This window comes from Lemur catta, chromosome 5 (genome assembly GCF_020740605.2).
Source record: "Lemur catta isolate mLemCat1 chromosome 5, mLemCat1.pri, whole genome shotgun sequence".
NCBI classification, from domain to species: domain Eukaryota; kingdom Metazoa; phylum Chordata; class Mammalia; order Primates; family Lemuridae; genus Lemur; species Lemur catta.
In genome coordinates this window covers 16,916,932-16,940,134 of record NC_059132.1, presented here as the reverse complement: position 1 = coordinate 16,940,134, position 23,203 = coordinate 16,916,932, and the positions used below count along the sequence as shown (strand labels likewise).

At 46.3% G+C, this 23,203-nt stretch overlaps 1 protein-coding gene across 4 annotated transcripts in view; it reads left to right on the top strand.

The window, feature by feature from the left end:
- TENM2 (teneurin transmembrane protein 2) overlaps positions 1-23,203 on the top strand; it is a 1,161,672-nt gene that overhangs the window by 1,090,219 nt on the left and 48,250 nt on the right. For all 4 annotated transcript variants that reach the window (XM_045551217.1, XM_045551218.1, XM_045551220.1 and 1 more), the window contains 6 exons: positions 9,156-9,366; positions 14,052-14,171; positions 16,722-16,983; positions 17,755-18,022; positions 21,832-21,975; positions 22,395-22,644. In XM_045551217.1, coding sequence (XP_045407173.1) covers positions 9,156-9,366; positions 14,052-14,171; positions 16,722-16,983; positions 17,755-18,022; positions 21,832-21,975; positions 22,395-22,644 — 1,255 coding nt within the window. The remainder of the gene's footprint in view (positions 1-9,155; positions 9,367-14,051; positions 14,172-16,721; positions 16,984-17,754; positions 18,023-21,831; positions 21,976-22,394; positions 22,645-23,203) is intronic.

The window sequence follows — 23,203 nt, the reverse complement described above, 5'->3', positions numbered from 1 at the left end:
AGGAAATGCTGCCTGTTCCATCACAATATTAAAGACTCATAATGCATATTCATATATCAAAGGCTCCAAGAAGACCTGTCATAAAGAAACCAGTTTAACTTTGTTAAACTGATGACTCCCAAATTGTATTTGAGCGTAGATACCCTGGTCCCACTGCCACTTCTGTGCTTCAGGGAACCCCTATTAACCTGCCATAGGAGATAGAGTTTGCAAAAGCTGCTCTAGTCCCTCAGAGTCAGATGTACTGCTGTCAATATTTGAAAGGTATTTTCAGTAATTCAGAATGGAGGGTCTCAAGCTCTCATGAGCAAAAGAATCATCTTGGGAATCTTTTTTTTTTTTTTTTGAGACAGAGTCTCACCCTGTTGCCCAGGCTAGAGTGCCGTGGCGTCAGCCTAGCTCACAGCAACCTCAAACTCCTGGGCTCAAGCAATCCTTCTGCCTCAGCCTCCCGAGTAGCTGGGACTACAGGCATACGCCACCATGCCTGGCTAATTTCTTACATATATATTTTTGGCTGTCCATATAATTTCTTTCTATTTTTTAGTAGAGATGGGGGTCTCGCTCTTGCTCAGGCTAGTCTCAAACTCCTGAGCTCAAAGGATCCACCCGCCTCGGCCTCCCAGAGTGCTAGGATTACAGGCGTGAGCCACTGTGCCCGGCTGGGAATCTTATTTAAAATATAGATGCCTAGTCTCCTCTCTCAGAAATTCAGCAAGCTGGGGTGACAGAGGAATCTGCATTTCAACCTCCTTCCAGGAGTACACCCTGCACAATGCTGGCTTAGAGCCCAGCCACTGGAAATATGGTGCCTGGAACAGCAGCTTTGGCGTCCCCTGGTGCTTGTAACGCAGGCTCTCAAACCCCACCCTAGGACCACAGGACTGGAACCTTCCTTCTGTCATGATCCCTGAGTGATTCAAATGCTGATTAGAATTTGAGAAGCACTGGTTTAAAAGATTTTTGTTGATAACATTTGGTTTTGGTTTTTGTCCATTTGTTTAGTTTTTGGTGAAGAATCACTTTAAAAAAAAAATGAGCTTGCTGGACAAACACAGAAAGGTCATTGTCAAAAATTTTTTGCCAGTGGCTTCAAGATACAGCCAGAGTCCTATTAAAAAAGAGATCTTACCTGGATCACATCCCTGCCTTTGGTAACAGAGCCTTGGTGTTCCTAAGCTGTCTTTGCTTCCTTTCCCGTGTGCATCCTGAGGCGTAGAAAAGCCCACAATCAGCGTTCAGTGGGGCCTCCACTCTGCCAGATCTCTGGTCAGACGTGATTGATCTTCCATTGCTAAGTCATAAGAAAGGCCAGAAGGGGCTTTGGGGCAGGGACCTCTGGCCTTGGAACCCAGAGACTGACAAAAAGAATTGGCAAGAAGTAATAGGAAAACTTCCAACAGGCCTTCCGGAGAGAGCACAAATACAGTTTCACTTCTTGCAATATTTAAGAATGGCCGTTTTGCTCCGGGTGGGGGGAGGGAGATGTCTGAGGAACAACGGTTCATCGCGCAGCCGGGGTATTAATGGCAGGTGAAACCTTCCAAATGAGCACCCTGTCAGCCCATCTATTGCTTTAAAAGGTTGGCAATGCGGGAAACCTAAGAGAGGCAATGAAGAACTAATCTCATATTGCCAGGTTAAATCAAGTCAGCCCTGCCCGTTCCTTTCACTTCTTAGTTACATCAAGCCAGAATACTTTCAATTATCCCTCACTTCCAACTTGTCAGCAGGCATTGGGTAAAATGCAAATGAAACAGTGCCCTTCCCTGGTGGAGAGCAGGAACTATCAGCAAGAGTAGCCTTGATGTATTGAGCCTTTCCTCTGTCTTAAGTGCTACACATTCATCATCTCATTTCATATTCACTGTCTTCTAGCATCTCTGTGCACTTCAGTGAAATAGGTGCTATTAAGTCCATTCTACAGATTGGAAAACTGAGCCACAGGAGTTCAGTCACTCGCCCAAGGTTACACAGTTGATGAGTAATAGACCAGATTGAAAACCAAACCATTCTGATTCAAAAGACCACATTCATTTGGTATTTTTCTAACTGGGCCAAGAGCCCAGTGTCACCTGGGCAAGTAGGGTAGGGGCAGGGGCCAAGCCCGGCATCTTAGCAGGCCCTGAGCTTTGGAGTGACTTCCTTGAAGAGTTCTAAGTGCTCCTCCAGTGTGAGGGACTAGCCAGGGTCAGCAGAGCCAACCAGAGGAGCACCCCAGGCCAGACTAGAACCTACATGAACGCTGGTCCCTGTTTGTCCCCTTCAGGGTGCTATTCAACCCTCTGCATGTGCGGTCAACCAGATGCCCCGAGTTGTTTTGGGATTTGTGTCTGTGGTATACCCCAATGGCCAGCCCCCGTTCCAGAGGGCAGTCTGGTAACCAGAGATTGCTCCTGCTGGCCAGAGAGGTTTTTCTTTTGCAAGGTCACGTGAGATCAGGCTGCCAGAATGGTGCTTACCTGATGATTTGGGGTGACTCAAATTATTTATATAGACAGGGTCCCAGCAAAAATATTTTCTATTTTCCCAGGGTCTCACCCACCTTAGGCATGCCCTGCCAGAGCTTACCTTAAAACAAAATAACGCCCAAGGCACAGACCAATCCTACGGTTGTCATCTTTCTTTTTACTCAAGAATCCCTTTCTTTCTCTAACCAAAACCCAGCAGCTGCCTTTGGCCTTTGCCAGCCAGCACCAGTGCCCCGGACTCTGCCGCTTCCTCCTTCCCACCATGGAGAGCAAACAGCGCCAGGTTTCTGTCTTGCCCCAACTTGTTGCCTCTTCCCTTCTTTCCATAACTTCGTTAACGCCCACCTCCTCTTCACTTGCTGATCTCAAACATGGCCCTCAGATTTATTGGGTTTACCACCTGGACTACCTGTATTTTTCTCGGGAAAATGAGAACTTATCAGTTACCTAGCTCTTGATGGGTAAACAAACATACATGATGCCAAGAAAACTTATCACAAAAAAAAAGTAGAGCTGACTCAGAGGCACTTAGTAGGTAACCAGGTGCTTGCAACTGTCCTAAGTATCTTACATGATTATCTCCCCTGAGGTATCATCATCATTACCCCCACTTTAAATTCATCAGTCACCAGGTGACTAAGATGAAGATCAAGACCACGCCCAGCACCCAGAGAGTTTCCCTGTGCCGTTTCCCAGCCAATACCGCCCCACAGAAGAAACTACAATTTCTAACTTTCTAGCATCATTGATTAACTTTGCCTCTTCTCGAACACCCTATAAATAGCTCAGAATATGCTCTTGAAAGCTCGTGTTTTTAACCAACCCATGCCATGGCCTCCTGGCCCAATTAGTAGGGATGGTAGATTTGGTGGTTGGTGGTACCATCAAACCGTAGTCTGGAAAGAGGGTTGTTCCTTTTTAGAATCTGAGCTTCTGACCCGTTCCCGACCAGCCGCTGGGTGCAGACACTAGCAGAGCCACCCACGGGACCTGCCGTGAATTGTCGGAGTCCACGTGTGCCACCCTGTCACGAGATGAAACTGAGAACAGTAAATTTAGGTGTTTCCCTGAAGCCTTTAAGAAAACCACGGAGGTCATGCAGGTTGGAAAGGGAGTCACTTGCATAGCAAGCTACCGAAAGGTACCAAAAATTAATTGAGCAAAATGCTTCCATTCGAATTCTCCATAAGCTGCCCAGTTCACAAAGACCAAAGGGGAAAATCAGTGACATACGCGTCCTCTCAGTCCCAGAGCCCTTCCCTGTAAGAGCTGTGACGCCAGGACTCAGACAGCCTCTTCTGGGCAGCGTGGCAGCGACTCTGGAATATCCAAGTGTGCACTGTGGCCACCTAACAGCCTCTCTGATGACACGGGGCCTCCTCCCCACCCAGCGCGGCTTTGCTAGTAAGCGTTCAATTAAAGCTTGGAGCCTAATCACCTGGCTATTTAGGAGCTCCTTGCCTGTTAAAATCTAGCAGAACAAACTAGACAGGGGCTGGAAATGGCCGACGCAAACGTATACGCGGCACAGAAGCTGAGTGCCACCTTGTACCCGTGGTAAACAGCTGACGGGGGCTTTGAATCTCCCAGGTAAATTGCGTGGTCCTCAGCAGCCTACGTTGCCAGGAATGAATTCCCAGGCGTCTTGTTTCTCATGCTGATTCCTTTTCAGATGCTCATTTCAACCAGCCAAATTCTTTCCCAGCTGCGGGAGTAGACAGGCCTTCCGAAGGGATTCAGCCTCACGCAGCCCACACCTTCCCCGGGTGATGGGCGTCCACTGCCCTGTCTTCAGTCTCCATTTGGTGAGGAAGTGTCTCCTCCTTCCAGTAATAAAGGCAAAGGGTGACAATGTCATTGGTTGCCTTTCTCTACTGTTTACCCAAAGCTGCTTCTTAGCCACTTGGATAACTTCCGGCAGCTTCTCCAAGCCTCCGTTTCGTCCTCTGTCGAGGGGTGGGGGTGATATGTGACAATGGCGATAATACAATTTAGTGAGCATTCACTGTACCGAGCACTGCTCTGAGTACTGTGCACATAATAACTGCTTTAATCCTCCCAACAGCACTTTCTAACATCATCATCATAAGGGAAACTGAGGCACCAAACAGTTAGTTGCCCAAGGTCAACAGCTAGGTAGTAGTTGAGATTCAAACCCAGACACCCTCTTCCAGAGTCTGAAGTTTAAAAGGTTATGTCATTCTCCTTTGTAGGGTTGCCATGAAGATTTAAATCAATAATATATGTAAATTCTGCTCAATCTATAACGTCTATTATTACTATTAATTTTATGAACCAAACACTGTTTGGAAACCTGGATTCTTGCCAAGATTCAACCAGCCCAGAGCACATACCAGTGAATGACTCTAAATATAAAGGGATATTAGTTTCATTTATTTTCATATCCGGTTTTTATAAAATGAAAAAGTTGAAAACTTCTGAGAATATCTGGTTATAGTAATACCTGTAGTTCATTGAACACATACATACGCCAGACTGACATTATTTATATATAGAGAGAGATACCAGTTCATATATTCTCCATCTCATAACCCCATGGCATATGCACTATTATAACTTAGTTTTAAAGGCAGGGAAACTGAGGCTCAGCAAGGTTGATTACTTTCGCAAGCTCATGCAGCCGGGAACTAGGAGAGATGAGCTTCAGACCCAAATCCATCCGATTCCAGAGGCCAGGCTCTCACTTTTGTTGCTGTGTAGACTTTTTGGCTTTTTACCTTGGGACTTCTAATCCAAAGGATTCAATTCAGCATTCTTTAAAACGGTTTCTGCTTTACGTTGCCAGAACTGTACAGAAAAGTATCTCTGATTTTCTTTATCAAAAGCAATGAAAAGAACACCTCAGCATTGTTCCCAGAAAGTTCCTCCGCGTCCACATTTCTCTGAAACTGCCGTGACAATTAGCATATGACGTGTGTGTATAGAATATAGCCAGAGCTGTGATTTAGCCTCTGCTCTAACGGAAATTCTCCTTGGCCCCGTTTCACGGAGTGAAGATTAAGCAGACGTGTGCCACCTCCTTGGGCCCGACTGGGATGGCCTAAGTCGCCTTCCCATAACCGCTGAGTCCGAATCGGGCGCTTTTTCAAGGACTCTGCAGACCTCTCCCACCACCCTCACCAGGCAGAAGCCAACCAGACAGACAAACAAGTAGGGAGGTAAATAAATAAACAGACAAACAAACAAATAAATAAGTCGGCCAATGTCATGGAGGACTGAGCCGCTTTCCCGCCACCGCTGAATGGAGACATCGGCTGCCTCTCAGGTCCTGAACTGGCAATTCAGAGCAGTTTGATTGCCTGCTTGATTGTTTGCGAGATAACTGCAAGATTGTCAGTGACAGGGTAATTTACTGAAGATTGCAATGTCAGACTCCATCCAAGGGGCTTGCTGGCATAAAGACGCGATTCTCATGACTGACGGGCCACCGGGAGATTGGAGTGCCAATTTAAAGTTCACGGTGTTGTCTGAAAGTGGTCGGCGGCCGCAGCCCATAATCACGCGGCATGATGAGGTCATTACAGGCGTAACGTATGCCCGCACTTAATAACGGGTGGAACCCCAAATACGCAATCCCCGGAGCAGGTAGACATAAATATGTAGGAAGAAATCGTTTATATCCGGGTTTTTATTTTTTTTCCTTTTTAGCATTTATCGTCTGCTGTTGCTTCTGTGTTTAGGCCATCCTTCTGCCAGACGGGCTCTTGAGTAAAAAGCCCAGGATCAACAAAACAGTGGGGACGTTTGAGGAGCACAGTTTTGAAGCAATCACAAGCCCAGGAAGAGTGGCAGGCTGGAGGGGTCGGAGGAGAAAAATGTTCAGTTGCTTAATAGGAAAACTGTCTTAAGTTATTCTCTGAGCCCAAAGAGGTCCTCAAAAATGAATGGGTTGGAGGGGGAGGAAACACTTCGCCGGCTTCCGGACAGAAAGGCCACCGGAGATGGATGGCACTCCTAATCGGAAGAGGCCGGCGACCTGAAAGAAATCTATAATGCTAACAACAGCGGGTTTCTTCTCACCTGAGAAGCTTCTGTGGCTGCTGAACGAAGCACTGCCAACATATCTGCGTGGTTATTTTTAACATCTGAAGCAGGCATTCCACGGTAGATCCCATCTGTCCAGGGCAGGCAGTCCGTGCAAGGTGATAGTCAAGGCAGAATCCTATGCGCTCTTTTTTTCCTTGCATTATTTTGTCAATACCCACCCCCGATCCAGATTGGACAATCTGAATGTGGATCTGGAACAATGTCTCAGTATCGTCCTGCTACCGAGATACACTCTCCAGCCCTGTTTCTGGGGTCGGAGGTTTGCCAGGCTCTGAGCAGTACCTGATGCAGCCAGCACATCAGCCTGAGATGTTCAGAGCCTTGATTTCGAAAGTCTCTAAATTTAGAGTATGTGTGCCTGCTCACCCTCCTGTGTCTGCATTTCTAGGAAATTTTGTAAATCGAAATGTGTTATGAGGCACATGAGCAACATTTGCCCATGTGGAAAATGAGAGGCTAGTTTCAGTAATTTAAAGCCAAGCAAAACATGCAACCTCCTAATTTGTTTGTTTGCTAAAAAGAAAGTAATGCATTAAAATAATTGTACATTAATTGCTAAATTACAGTGGAACTTTGGTGAAATTACATATTTCAATTTCATTAGCAGAACCGAACAAAAAGGGTAATGCCAAAAAATTACATTGTAGTAAATTTAAAGCACCCAGCCAGGCCTGTGATTCAGCTTTCCAATACAAGTGTTTGTCAAGGCAAAGCCTAGGGTTTGAGTACATGTTTCTTTGTGATAATTATGGCCCAAAAAATGCTTTTCTACCAAATTCAGAAGGTACAAGCAAGTTATTCTGCAAGCTTCTCTACTCTCTGTTCAATCGATTTCCAGAAGGGTGAGTAAGGGTTGGCCAGCTAATCCATTCTAATAGAAAATTCCACCAAGCAAACACTGCCCTAAACGTTCTCGTCCTCAGCCCTCACAGACATGTGAGGAATGGGACACAGTCGTTTATTCATTCAACAAACATTTGTTGAGTGCCCAATTCTGTGCTCGGCACTAAGTGAGACATGAATATAGAAATTGATCAGACACTGTTCTATTCAAAGAGCTCATTTTCCAGATAGGGAGGCAAGCATAAAGAGATAATTAATTCCAGTCCAAGGAAGTTGGCGTTAACAGCAGTTTCTAAAATTTATTGTGCATTAGAATCACCTGAAGATCCTGGTTAAAATGCAGATTCCAGGACCTGCTCCTGGAGGCTCTCCCTGGGGAGTTCTGGGGTGGCCCAGATCCTTCCTGTCCGTAGGATTCTCCTCTCAGGATTTTGATGCAGAACCATTCTTTGAGAACCTCTCATTCAGGAATGTATAGAACAGGAATGCCTGTTCTGCCTTGGTCAGTTTGGGCTGCTATAACAAAAAATACCAGAGCCTAGGTGGCTTAAACAATAAACATTTATTTCTCACAGTTCTGGAGTCTGGGAAGTCCAAGATCAACGCTCCAGCAGATGGCCAGTGTCTGGTGAGGGCCCTTGCCTGGTTCATAGATGCTGTGTCCTCACATGGCAGAAAGAGAGCCAGAGCACTGTCTGGGATCTCTTTTATAAGGTCACTAATCCTTTAATGACAGCTACACCCTTATAATGTAACTCCCTTCCAAAGGCCCCACCTCCTAATACCATCACATTGGGGATTAGGATTTTAACTTAGGAATTTTGGAGGAACACAAACACTCAGTCCGGAACAATGACCTGTCCAGGGCATCATCAAAAAGGCTTCCTGGAGGAGGAGGTCACACCTACACTGAGCCTTAAAGGATGAGTCAGTCATGTCTGTTTCCCCCAATGTACTGTCAGCTCCTTAAGGACAGACGTCCATGGTTCTTTGCTCACTGTTTTATTTCCAGCACGTGGACAACACTCCGGTATTTGTTGAATGGTAGATGAGTGAATAGGAATCAGCCTAGGAAAAGGGATGAAGAGCAGGAATCTAGGCAAGTAAATCAGGGTGTCCCAAGCCCTGCAGGCATACAGGAAGGGAGAACCAAAAACAATTGGGTAAACTGATGGCTTTAATTTCTGCATTCCCAAGCTAAAGCCATTTATTTCTCTGCATTTCCTGGAAAACGTAAAACTCACAGCCCCCGGTTTTCAACTGGTCAGCAGTCCCCTCCCTGGCTTAGAGGGAGCAGGGATGAAATGCTTTTCTCCATTAAAGCGAGATTTAAGAGATCCCATGCGTTTTGATTACTTGTACACCCATTAGCACAGGCCCCAGGAACTGGCTATGGGTAATGTTTTATGCTGTGTTTTCCTAAAAGCAAAGTGTTTGCTTTTATTTCCAACCACTCAAATAGTACTTGTTCATAGCAGAAAAATGTAGAAATTCAAAAAAAAAAAAAAAGCGTTATAAAGAAAACGAAGAGATCTGTTATACTAGCTGGGGATAACCGTTTGTCAACATTTTCAGTTATTTCCTTTCAGTCTCTTATTTTCTGTGCGTATAGATTGGAATTATACGAGGCTTGCTGTGTGCAACCTGCCACCTCAGGCCCTTGGGAAGGTTTGATGCTGCTCATGCCTGCGCTGGTAACAAAGGTGTTAGCAACTCCAAGCAGCTTTGGGCCGTGAAAATCCGCTGACCCTGGCTCTGCCTCTGCCCTTCCAGATGGCCTGGTGGATTGCCTGGACCCTGACTGCTGCCTGCAGTCAGCCTGTCAGAACAGCCTGCTCTGTCGGGGGTCCCGGGACCCCCTGGACATCATTCAACAGGGCCAGACGGACTGGCCTGCCGTGAAGTCTTTCTACGACCGCATCAAGCTCTTGGCAGGCAAGGACAGCACCCACATCATTCCTGGAGAGAACCCCTTCAACAGCAGGTAGGCACCCTCTGTCCCTGCAGGCGGCTGAAGTCGCTGGCTTTCTTCCTGTTGGAGCAGGAAGAAGTGCTCCAGCTTTTCCATGGACCCAGTTGGCTCGGAAACTAACCGCCCCCTGGAGACAGCTCACAGGGGCCCCCTTCCCTCACTGCAAGTCAGACTCCAGAACAGGGTCCTGGTCTCTCTGCAGGATTTGACCACCTTCCAGCCAGAACCTGCTGGAGACACCTGTTGATTCCGTGGGTTTTAAATCATTTTTATGATCTGTTATTTTATGACATTATTGTCATTATGTTAAATCTCCCTTTATAATGCCTCTGATGGGGGCTTTTGTTTGAACATTGCTGAAATCATTCATTCAGTAGAGTATTTTTGAAAGCTGTTATTACCTTGATAACACAACCTATCATTCATGGCATCTTACAGTCAAGATGATGCCAGTTGCAAGAATTTATTGAGCACCTAGGATGAACCGGAGACTTTCTGTAGATTATCTCTAATCTTCATAGCAATCTCATCTGTCGATCTCCTGATTACCTACTATGTGCAAAGCATTGTGCTACTGCCTTTCACTCCTCATTTTGTCAAGTTCATTTTTGCTCTCTGTCTTGTTTGAGGCTGATGAATATCCTAGGGCCAAGTTCTGGATTTATTTCGTCTTCAACTTGGCCCTCCCTTTGGCCGAGGACAAGAGCAAAGGGAAGGTCTGGTTTTGAGACCCTCCCCTTCTCCACCACCGTATCCCCTTCTCTCTTCTAGACACCGTTTCTAATTCTGAGGGTGGAGAGGAGGAGTAGGAGAGGCAGGGGCTCTTCTTCTGACCTGGCTGCACATGACTGATCTCACCCTCATTTGGGCCAGTGCAGATGTCAGTGGTGCATGTTGATGTGGGGATGGGGGGTACCCCACTCTGTCTCTGTGCTCCTTCACATGGAGAAATAAAAACTGCTGGTTGGGGCCTTTTTCACAAAATCTCTAGGGACTAGGAACTTGAGCAGGATGGTTCTGGCGCCTTTGCCCCTCTGGCAACCCCCATGGTGCCACCTTCATCTTCATCCTCCCTCGCCCAGGTAGGCCCAGGAGCACCTCGGGAAGTATGCTGCCCCCCCCCAGGCTTCACCTTTTACAGGAGCCCCTAACTTTACAAGTGGTTCTCCTGGGGCTTCCCTCCACCCACCTGATTCCACCATGAGACTTTGGGGAGGGGACATTGTCGGGCCGCAACTCGGACGTCACTGCTCCATGAAAGCCCAGCCAGGGCGGGATGGAAAAGCAGTGGGCGGCGGCACAGCCCGTTCTACCGCCTGTTAGAGCTCTCTGGAAAGTGGTACGGCCGTTCCTGGCAGCTCTTTTGAATATGGGGGTTCTTAACAAGGTTACCTTAGGCCAGTAACTTTAGCTTCTCTCTGTTCTGGTTTTATTAAAAATAAAATAGAAAAAGAAATAATAATAGAAAGGGAAAAATAATCTCAGCCCTCATGTATTTCAGCCCCGGCACCCCCCAACTCTGTCATATTGGGCTCATAAACCTCATTTTCTTGATTAGTAAAATTACAATAATATTATTATATATGTGAAAGTTGATCATACAAACTGAGTCATTCTTGTCCTACCCAACTATAACAGAGGGGGGAAAGGGCCAGGGGAAAAAAGCCCTCAGGGCACATAACATAGCTCCAAGAACATAACTCTCTGCCAGCCTGGCTGCCCGGGACTGGGAACTGCCAGCTGTAACCTGAAACCAGTTTTATCTAATAACTGCTCAAACGACCTGCTGTAACTCTAAGACTAGTTTTACCCACCACCATCACTCACCGGTCAGAGCTTGCCGGCTACCCAGAACTTTACTAGTGCCAATGAGCTTTTTGTTCAAAACAATATACAGCATTCTTCTCCTTCTTATAAAACCTCCAACCTTCTCTTTGTTCTTCAGACATACTGAAGACCACCTGGTCTGAATTGCAATTCTTGCTTCTCAAAGAAAACATTTTAAATTTAGAGATGTGTCTTTTTTATTTGATTTGACTTTGACACATACGACACACAGTAACATTATTATTATTGTTATTTATTTCAATAGATGAAACTCTCAAAAAAAAAAAAAGCCCCAAATCTCTGACCAAATAAGTATATATACTTTCCTGCTTACTAGATCTTAGTGTGGAACGGTTTCTGTACGTGTGCTTCCTTGCAATTACGAACGTGATTCGTCTTGCAGAGAGTCGTGAGCAGGCAGGGCTTGCACTAGGCCAGGAGCATTGAGGTGGGGTTCGCATATGGTTTGCTTATGCTGTAAGTGCATCCTCTGAATGTCCGTGGTCTGTTTCAATCTGCTTCCTAATTAGTATTTCATTAATTCTACCCCAAATGCAGAGATTTCCTGATACTCTCCCTTTCACACTCTTTCTTCACCTGTCCCTTCTGATTTAATCTTATCATCCTCACTAATTGTTACCACGTCCAGAAGGCGTCTTGAGCTAGAGCCAAGGTATAGGCGAGCAGGCGGGAACCCCAGACTAGGCAGTGGACTACAGCAGCCCAAGATACCTGAAAGAAAGAACATTGCTTTAGAGAAAGCTTCTCTGAAGCTGTGAACATCGCAACAAACAGCAGCACCCAAATGAGCCCACACTCTCCAGCATGTCTGCATGGATACATAATTCAGAAATACAAAGTGCTACTCCAAGACACAGGTTGGAGTTCAGTGAGCATGTGAATTTCGGTGCATTATCGTCTGACAAATAATGAAGGACAAAGCAAGGAGTAAAAAAGAACTTAATTCAAGACTTCGCAAAAGGCGTTCCCCTAGATAATGGTGTACAAAAATAACTAAAATGCCTTGACTCCACCACTATAATTTATACAGCAGATCTCACTATCTAGATAATGTGATAATTGTTACACATCAATAATCATAAATAGAAATGAACTGATAGCGTGTCTTAGCCGAATCTTTTCTGCAAATTGACTCCCTGGAAACCATCGGTAGGTAGCCAGCAGCAATGAAGATTTAGAAAAACACAAGGTAGAAATCACAGGCAACCCAGCCCCTTTTATTCTGATGGGACTCTGCAAAGTCTTATGCTACAGGAATGACTTAAAAGAAATAGCAGTTGTAGAAAAAAAGAAGAGGGGGGGAAACCATTGTGGAATGTACTCCCAATTTTGTTTTCTCATCACGAGCACTGTGTACCTTATGGTCGTCAACACACATCATTGATTTTAAAATAGTGTCTGGTGAGGCCTTAAAGAAATCTTAGTCTGAGCTAAGATAAGAAAATGGAATTGAACAAAAGGATTATTTTCATAAATTAGTTTTCCACTTTCAAAAGATTCTAGCATTGTGGTTGGAACCAGCTAAAAATGGTATTCATTTGTGAGGCAGCCAGTAGCAGACAATTAGAGCTGTCAGTGGAACAGTCTAAACACTCCTGAGATCATCAAAGGGTTGGAGTTGAACAGTTGGGGGTATTGCTAATAAAAAGAGAGATGCCTGGAGACAGCCTCCCTCCACTTTTCAGGACACCCAGGATTGCAAAAGTAAATGCATTCCAAAATTCGAGCAGACTTTGACAAGATTCTGGCAAAGGAAAGGTCAGTTGATTACCTAGTCCAGAAATTGGGAATGTATCCAGGAACCGGGGAGCCTAAGAACCTCTCTGCTTTCGCCAAATTGCCCGATGTCTTAAAGCTCAACTATGCAGCTACAGACAACGTCTGGTCGACTGGGGGCTCAGTGCAGAAGTGCAGCTTCTCATTGTCCCGTTTCTCCATAATTCCAGAAAATTCAGGTGAGAGGAGACATGTACATTCTCCCTCCATGGACTTTGCATAGAACACTGTAGCATCTCCACGGCTTTCTAGGATTTCCCAGAGATAGCTGGTTGGACACTGGCATTCTTTGGAAAGTTCTAGTTACTATGGCCTGGAGAGAGGGGGGTTTTTCCCGACTCTGGAAGGACACACACTGGGGAGGATTTCAACCATCCCTCCCCAAGACAGCAGGAATTTGACATAAGAGAAATATGTAGTTACATGGAATCCAGAATCTAAGATATTTCTACCAGAAAAAAAAAAAATTCCACAGTGTTCTCTTGTTCTCAGGCTCTCATGAATTATGAAAAATGTTGCTCTTAGAGGGCACCAAAACCCATGTCTGTGTCTGTCCCAGCCTCATAAAAACCTCTGCGTGCTCCCCTGCACCCCTCTGACATCCTAGCCTCGAGGAGGAGAATAACCTGGCCTTCCTCCAAAGCCAAAAGAGGGAAATAAGTCGCCAGATGGGGAAGCTCTGGCCCGAGCATGCTCCTCTCTGCGCCAGGCTAAGGCACACTCTGGAGTGACGAGGGGCAGCCAGGCAAAAGCCAAATGATGTCAAGGATGGAGCGAGGCCAAGGTAGAAGGTGCACAGGAGACCCTACTGCCCACTGAGTGACAGGAGTTGCTGCCCGTGGAGTTCACCCCAGAATGTCACAAGTTTTGTTCCTAAGGCAAAGCAAAGCATTGAGACCTCCCTGTGGTCCATCGTTCTCTGTGAGGTATGATCAGGTGAAGCCAGAAGTTAACGTTGAAAGTCCCCTCCTTGCCGTAGGGACCAGATGAGGGTGGGGGAGCAGAGACAGGGGGGAACTCTCTCTTTGCTCTGCTGCGTGTGGCTCAAAGCCCTGTGTTTCTTTCTCCCCCAGCCTGGTTTCCCTCATCCGAGGCCAAGTCGTAACCACAGATGGAACTCCCCTGGTCGGTGTGAACGTGTCTTTTGTCAAGTACCCAAAATACGGCTACACCATCACCCGCCAGGACGGCACGTAAGTAGCTCTGCGGGGCTCGTACCTACTCAGGGCGGAGTGTGCACAGAAAGGGACAGGTGGTCTATTGCCTTGGAACCACGTGGTCCCCCTCCTGGACTGGAGTGCCCACCACGCCAGCCCTCCACAGAGGATCCCCCCCAAAGACATTCCATGCTTTCTGGTGTGGTGTCAAAAACAGAAACTGAACAGGAAGGCCAGCCTGTCCAGGTCTGCTGACAGCCACCACCCTCCTTTCCCCATGTCAGGCAAAGGCTGTGTGTGAGTGTCGGGGTGGGGGCAGATTCTAGAAAGGAGAAGGCAAGGTAGTTCTTAGAAACTAACTCCTATTTTAAATCAAAGGCAGTGCAGGGTGACAAGAATCCACATGACATAGTGTCCTGTGGTGATCCCCTTCTGCTTTCATCTGTGGCTTTAGGAGTTGCGTTGTTTTCGCTACTGTTTTGAAGGGGTGGCATGTAATCAGAGAAGTCTAATTAAATACATTTAGCAGTCACCCTGCTGTGTGAAGGAGGCAACCTTTCCCTATTATCTTCTGATTGGAAACATGCACCGTTCAGCCCCCATCAAGATGAAAGCTCTGTCATTTCCTTAATCCATTTGGGCATAGAGTAGAAATTTAAAGAAAAAGATGAGAAGAAGAAAAGAAATCTCTGGAAAGATGAAAACACTCACTCCTCGCTCTGGGCTAAGAAAAACATAGACACACACACACACACACACACACACGCACACACACGCACACACACATACGGTGGCATTCTATTTCAAATGGAAAAGAGGGGTATCGCCATAAATCGGATACAACACATTTCCCTAAAAAACGGACTGAGGACAGTCACAGATGCACCACAGAGGTAAGAACTGGGGTTCTCGCCTTTCTCTGGTGAGGAGTCCGGCCGTGTGGTCTAATGTCCTACGGTAGCCTTGCAAGCAGCTTCAACAGTTACCAGCCCCTGGTAGACCTGCCCTCATATTCCCACCTCTGAAACCCAAACAAGGGGTCTACTGATTCCCATCAAATCTTCAATATTCCTTAAATTTCACTTATGCATTTCTGTAGCCAAAGCTAATTACTTTAAAGCCCAAGGATAGCAGACAGGCATGTACCATGTGGGGCCACTCTTGCCCTTGTTCATCTGGGAAGCAAGTGTTCTTGAAGGGCTAACATCTTTGAGTTAGTTCCTATAAAGTCAACACAAGAAGACGTTTCTGAGTCCTGGGTCTGATAACTGTCCTCTCCTTGTGCCAGCTCATTCCTCTCCGCTGTTCCCTGACTAATCGTGGCCCAAATCCACTTCCCAGATCATCCCTCCAACCTCCTGGATCGGGGACTGTTCAGCTAGTTCAGGTTGCGCAGCCACGGAAGTCACAGGTTGTGTTTGGGAAAGCTCCGAGGAATCCCGCAATCTGTTGTACACTGGTGTGTGCCACAGACGTTCGTGTTGGTTCTGGCACTGCCAGCTAGGAACGATTCTGCTTCCAGACATTTGACTCTCTTCTGTGTCCTATGCAAAACCATCCCCACAGCCTGCATGCCCAATAAATAAACACATAAACAAACAAAGTAATTAATACACTGTTGTCCTGTGCGAGCTCTGATGTGTACCTTAATATTCATGTGCTCCTGATCATTCATTTCACATCTACTGAAAACACCGCTGTGTTACCAGAGCTTTTACTGTGATCCAGCACCCTGTTAGCTGCTGGGTATTCTGAAGTGACCAAGACAGACAGCACCACTGCCCGCCAGGAGCTGAGATTCTAGCGGAGGAGTAAAGTTTAAAATCGAGAAACGCCTCTCTGTTAACCTCCTTTTCTGTGAATTGGGAAAAAGCTACCTTTATTTTTACTTTATGGGTAGTATTCCTCCGTCTAGCTCTTGAGGATCAAACAGGAATATAATTTAAGAACCATTATTAAAGATACCAGATACAGAGCAGAGGCTGATTAGAAGAACACTGTATTGAGTGCCTCCGTGTCCTAAGGTCCTATCATTATAACTACACTATTTATTGAACGTTTCTGTCAACCTAGGACTGTGCTAAGTGCTTTATACCAGGGGTCAGCAAACATGTCCTCTAAAGGGCCGGATAGTAAATAGTTCAGGCTTTGCTGGCCATGTGGTTTCTGTTGCAACGACTCAGCTCTGCCATCGCAGCAGGAAAGCAGCCATAGAGGATACATACACAAATGGGTGTAGCTGTGTGCCAATAAAACTTTATTTACCAAACCAAGTGGTGGGCCGGATTTAGCCCACGGGCCATAGTTTCCTGACCTCTGCTCTGCACCCATCATATTTCCTTCTCTCAGCCACACCGTGTGTGTCAGCATCATTATTTTCATTTTACAGATAAAGAGAGTTAGTAACTAGCCCATCGCCACACAATTAGTGATAGAGTTTGGATTCCACTCCCACCTGTCTGCCTCCAAAGCCACACTCCTCTGTGCTCTTCCCCGGCCACTTCCCACGGGGGAGGAGGCCAGAGCATCCTACCTTGTCTGAAGGTGAGTTCACGCCTCTCATTGAGCCCATTCACCTCCCCCCAGGTTTGACCTGATCGCCAATGGGGGCGCTTCCTTGACTCTGCACTTTGAGCGAGCCCCGTTCATGAGCCAGGAGCGCACTGTGTGGCTGCCGTGGAACAGCTTTTACGCCATGGACACGCTGGTGATGAAGACAGAGGAGAACTCCATCCCCAGCTGTGACCTCAGTGGCTTCGTCCGACCTGATCCGATCATCATCTCCTCCCCGCTGTCCACCTTCTTCAGTGCCGCCCCTGGACAGAATCCAATTGTGCCTGAGACCCAGGTAGGAACGGTGGGAACCAGGGTGGGACTCTCAGTAGTGCCCTGAGCAAAAGCCACTGGCCAGCTTCCTCCTGGCACGTCTCTCCCTGCATGAGCCAGAAACTAATATTAAAAGGGAGAAACGAAAAAGAGTAGCAGAGTAGAATTCATAGTCACTGGAGAGGAAAGTTTGAATCCCTCCTGAACATTCTGGATGGTTGCGGGTCGTCGTTCAAGACTTTGGCAGTCACCGGAGCTTTTAATAAAATAAAAACACTATACATATGTGCAACCCACCTGCAAATTGCTTTTTATTCCTGTTAGTCACAGAGATACATGATAAGAGGCGCTTTAATGATCTACATCGGTGTTACGACAGAGGGCATATTACATTATTGCCTCCCTGTTGCTTTATACCAATTGTCAGTGGAAGTTGTAGGTTCATATAATTACAGCCTCTCGTGGCCTCCTTGCACGCAGCTAGCAATAAAGCCTGCTGTTCTTATTTACATCTTTTGCCAACAGTGTGGTTTTTAAAAAGAAACACAACAGTGACCAAGAATAATTATTAATCCAAAAATCATAACCTCAGCCCCTTCACTCTGTGGTGTAGGATAAAGTTTTGGTGGGTTTTTTTTTTTTCCTTACTCAGCCATGGCAAGTGGTTCTGGTACCCATATAAGGTGGGATGCTTAGGTGCGGGAGGGCAGTGGCCAGGCAGCCCTGGGGTTGCAAATGGCCCACTTCCAGGGGTGCGTGTGAGGTGTGTGTCTACCACGTGTTTCTCCTCCAGGTTCTTCATGAAGAACTTGAGCTCCCCGGTTCCAATGTCAAGCTTCGCTACCTGAGCTCCAGAACCGCAGGGTACAAGTCGCTGCTGAAGATCACCATGACCCAGTCCACGGTGCCCCTGAACCTGATCAGAGTCCACCTGATGGTAGCAGTGGAGGGGCATCTCTTCCAGAAGTCATTCCAGGCTTCTCCCAACCTGGCCTACACCTTCGTCTGGGACAAGACGGATGCTTATGGCCAACGAGTGTATGGACTCTCGGATGCTGTTGGTATGTTCTAGTTCCAGTCACTTACTGAGTCGTGGATTTACTCATGCCTTAATTCAACCAATACTTACTGAGTTCCTAGTATATGTCAAGTACTGTCCTAGTAGATTAAGACACAATGGTGGCCGGGTGCGGTGGCTCACACCTGTAATCCTAGCACTCTGGGAGGCCGAGGTGGATGGATTGTTTGAGCTCAGGAGTTCGAGACCAGCCTGAGCAAGAGCGAGACCCCGTCTCTACTAAAAATAGAAAGAAATTATATGGACAGCTAAAAATATATATAGAAAAATTAGCCAGGCATGGTGGCTCATGCCTGTAGTTCCAGCTACTCAGAAGGCTGAGGCAGAAGTATCGCTTGAGCCCAGGAGTTTGAGGTTGTTGTGAGCTAGGCTGACTCCATGGCACTCTAGCCCGGGCAACAGAGCAAGACTCTGTCTCAAAAAAAAAAAAAAAGACACAATGGTCAGTAAGACAAACAAGATTCCTCTTCTGTGGGCCTTACATTCTAGTAGGGGATTGAGATAATAAATTTGCACTGGACAAGGAAATCATCCAGCAGTGGTAAGTGCTAATAAGAAAATTCACATAAGTGATATATACTGGGGAGGAGGGGCAGCTGTAGATGGGCATTCAGGGAAGGCTACCCAGCAGGGTGACATTTAAGCAGAGACTGGAATGACAAGAAAGAACCACATGAAAATCAGAAAAAGAGCATTCCAGCCAGAGAGAAGAGCAAGGTGACTTTGAAGGACAGAGAGAAGCCCAACGTAGCTGAAGTGTACTGGAAAAGGAGCAGATTCCGGATGAAGAGAGAGGAGTGGGCAGGGCTAGTTCATGTTCTAGAGGGAGCACTGGCAAATGGCACAGAATGCACCCCGAGAATCAGAAAACAGGGTTCGAGATGCTCTGAAAGCCACATGCTGTAGTTCAGGGTTTTGTCTTAAAGGAATCGCATGGTTCCCTGGTATGGAAGATCACCCTAAGAGAAGGGTCCTGTAGTTATCAGTTGTGAGCTATGGATTAATCTCAACCTACCTGGTATCTTCCTACTTGCGGAAAGCTATCTGGGGGTCCATTAAAATCTAGAATCCTGTATTCTCTTCACTAATAGACTGGTGGTAGAACTGTGGGTAAAGATAAGTTACCAAAATAAGAAACCAGCAAACTCAGAAATTTTCACTATAATTGGCAGCCAGTGTTTATCAGACATTCCCTCTGTTTAGAGAGCATTGTGCTAAATCCTTTGTCTTGGGTAACCTCTCATAACCCTACCAAGCAGGCCCTCCCACACTCCCCACTGTGCAGAGGGGCAGGAGGGAGAGAGTAAGGCGGTTGCCAGGGACGTGCAACCAGCCGGCGGCACGTGCTCGGGATATGGCCCCGGTGGTCTCCTGCACCAGTGACTGGAGTTAATGACTTAATCAAGTTAGAAATCAGTTATTGGAGTAACTAGTGCATTTCATATAAAACATTGGCTAATCAAAAAAAATATTATATCTGGCTTTAGCCAATATCAAAATGGTAGCCAATATCGAAAAGTAGACCAAATATTATAACAAGGACCCACGTCCTCCAGCTCCTACCATTATCAACTCAAGATGAATCTTGTTTTTCCATTCTCTCATCTACTCCCCTGCCTCCCGTGTTTTTCTGAAACAATTCCCAGATGTCACATCACTTTATCTGTAATATTTCAGAACGTAGCTCTAAAAAAACACTTTTAAAACATAACAACATCGTTAGCACAACAAAACGCAAAAATTTCTTAATATTATCACATAATCCATTGCTCAGTATTTCAATTGTCTCATAAATATCATAAATTATTAATATTTTATTTGTTTGACCGAAGGTCCCATTAAGATCCACCTTTTCAACTGGTAAATTTCTCTTAATTTTTTTTTAATTTTTTAAATCTTCTTTTCTCTCTCTCTTTCTCTGTCTGTCTTTAACCTTTATGATTTATTTGTTGAAGAACCTGGGTTGTTTGCTTGTAGAATTTCCCATAATCTAGTTGGTTAGTTTGTCTTCTGATTGCATACCTGTAGCTATTTAACATGTTCCTCTGTTCCCTGTATCTCCCGAAAATTGATAATCGATCTTGAAGCTTTCTCAGGTTTGGGTTTGATTTTTGGTTTTGGCAAAATGACTTGGTAGGTGGGGCTGTGTTCATCTATCAGGAGGTGCTTAATGTCAAGCTGTGTGTTTTTTGGTGACTTTAGTCGTCACCGATGCTCTTTGCTTAGTCCATCAGGACCTTGGAGATAGCAAAATGATGTTTTAATCCTGTCATTGTTTCTTCATCTATTGGCTGGAATACCTTCACATAGAGATACTTTCTCATTAACGCTTAGTTATTTGAGGTACAGTTCAAAGAAGAAAGGACAAGTGCTTGATTATTTCTCTGTATTTACTAGTTTTTAATATAATGGGTTGATTCATCATCCAAGGGTGACAAATTAATGTGTTTTAAGTACGATTATGAACTCATGGATTGGAATATATCCAGTATGTTTCAATCCACTGAAATTATTATCCTTACTGATGGTCAAATGGCCCCATCTTTGGTCAGTAGGAGCCTTTTCAAGCTGATGCCCAAGTCCTTTTGACATGGTGCTAATAGATTTTGATGCCTTCCTCGCCATCCAGTATGATAAAATGCCCAGTCTCAGCTTGTTCATTTCTTGCTCCAGCCATTTCTTCAAGGAGCCCTGATTCCTTTTAATGAGAAATAATATATCAAGACCACAAGCTGGATACTAGCAATTCTCTTTGCTACTGGATTGGTCATTTGGTCATTGTTTCTTGGCATTTTCAGAGGACAAGTTAGGAAATATATGAGTTTTTTTTTTCCAAGATAAAATGCATCCTTCGTTCATATCAACACTTCTATATCTCAGGAATTTTATAAAGCTATGGAGAATCCCCAAAGGTGACACACATAGTTAAGAGTTTAATGCAGTAGGAACGGCAATAATAACAATGCTTCGTATTTCCAGAGCCGTGTTCCAATTAAAAATGCACGGTATCTCTGCATTGTGCCTCATCTATCCTCACCGCACCACTGAGACACGGAGGCTTCACTTACTCTATTGTAGATGTGGGGAGCATGGAGCCCCCAGGAAGTGCAGCGGGAGCCGAGCGAGGACTAATGTACTTCACCTCCCGGCTCACTCTCCCCCTCGTCCACGTGGCTAATGGAGGACTTTTACAAAGAGCTTTGGGGTTTGTTCCCCACTGAATCGCCCCATAACTGGCAGGCTGTGTCCCTGTTGGTGCCTGCCTCTCCTGGCACTTTCTGGAATCCTCAGTAAACATACAAAGTACCTTAACTTACACAAGCGATTGCTCCCCAAATATCCTTGTCAATGAGCCACTAAGCTTCCAAAGGCCTTCCTCCTAGCGCATGGAAATAAATAACACGAAATATGATAAATGCATGTGCTGTAAACAGCAGGCTGAGAGAAACCGTGTCCTGTCCGTCTCTACAGGGGAGTGCTGTTAGGTCTATAAGGGATCCCTTTTCTCCCTCCATGCCACTGGGGTCCTTTTTAAAAGCCCGTAGTTCATTGGAAAGGTCTTTCCATCCACACAGAGTACTACTGGGAAAAGTCTGAAGGTCGAGTTTGGCTCCAAATCTGAATTTAATATTGTGGAATCACAAGGAGAAAAGCAATCAGCCCGCCTCTTTGAGCGAGTTTCTGGAACAGAATCTGTTATCACTGTGAACACGTGTCTCTCATTCTTGCTGGAGAGCTCTGGAGTAATCAAGTAAACTCCCTCTTCTCTCCCACTCCCCGTTTATCTTCCAGTGTCTGTCGGGTTTGAGTATGAGACCTGCCCCAGTCTGATTCTCTGGGAGAAAAGGACGGCCCTCCTGCAGGGATTCGAGCTGGACCCCTCCAACCTGGGTGGCTGGTCCCTGGACAAGCACCACATCCTCAACGTTAAGAGTGGTACGTGAACACGTGTCCTTTCCCACAGGTGGCCGGGTCACCTGTCCAGGACCTTCTCTCCAGCCCTGATGTTTGCATAGCCACCCTTCCCCCTTCCCTCTGCCATTTCTCACCAAGTGCTCCAAATACCTGTCGATTTTCCCACCTTCGCCTTTCAAATGTCAAAACGGTTGGGTGGGTTTTCCCAGAGCATCAGCCCTAGTGCACCCCACAATTCTTCTCCAGTTATCCCCACGAATGTCTTCTTGCCCAAAGCCACAGCACTGGGCTCTCCCCACACCATAGAGAAATTGGAGCGTCCCCAAAGGTTGAAGCGTCCTCGTTTCTCTCTGCTCCCTGTCACTTCCCCTCACACCAGGAGGCCAATGGAGTGTCCTCCCCAGACGCCACAGTAACCCTCCCATCTACCCCTCCACCAGGAATCCTGCACAAGGGCACCGGGGAGAACCAGTTCCTGACGCAGCAGCCCGCCATCATCACCAGCATCATGGGCAACGGCCGCCGCCGGAGCATCTCCTGCCCCAGCTGCAATGGCCTCGCCGAAGGCAACAAGCTGCTGGCACCGGTGGCTCTGGCCGTTGGGATTGACGGGAGCCTCTACGTGGGTGACTTCAACTACATCCGGCGCATCTTTCCCTCTCGAAACGTGACCAGCATCTTGGAGTTACGGTAAATGGCCACCCGGGCAACCTCCTCTTGCTCTCTTTCGCCTACTGCTCCTGAGCGCCACTGGTAAACGGGGCTGCATTTGGGGTTCTCCAGAGGATATGTGGTCTGTGTAACCCAAAACCTAGGCCCAGAATCCAGTAAGGCTGTGGGGACGTGCTCTGTGTGTCTATAAAATCCCACGCACGTATTTATACAACTGTCAGAAGCTGCCTTACAAACAGAGGACTGGAGAAAGGCCAAGGCATCTTTTATTCTGGAAAAGCTCTGTAGAAGATTCTGATGCACATCAAAGTTTGAGAACCACTGATCATTTACAAAGTCAAAACTTTGTACTGAGCACGTCTGTGTGCTGGGTCTCTACAAATTCTCTGGGTGTTTGTGCATCCACTAGGATATGACTTAGCTTTACTGAACAGGCCACGCTAGGTCGTATCTGGCCACCCCTGGTAGATTCCTCCTGGCCATTGCTTGCTACTAAGTCTGAAGTCCAGACTCCTATGTGCTGGGAAAATACTGACCCCTAAAACCTCTTGGAAATGCTTCTCCCGGAAGAGTTGAT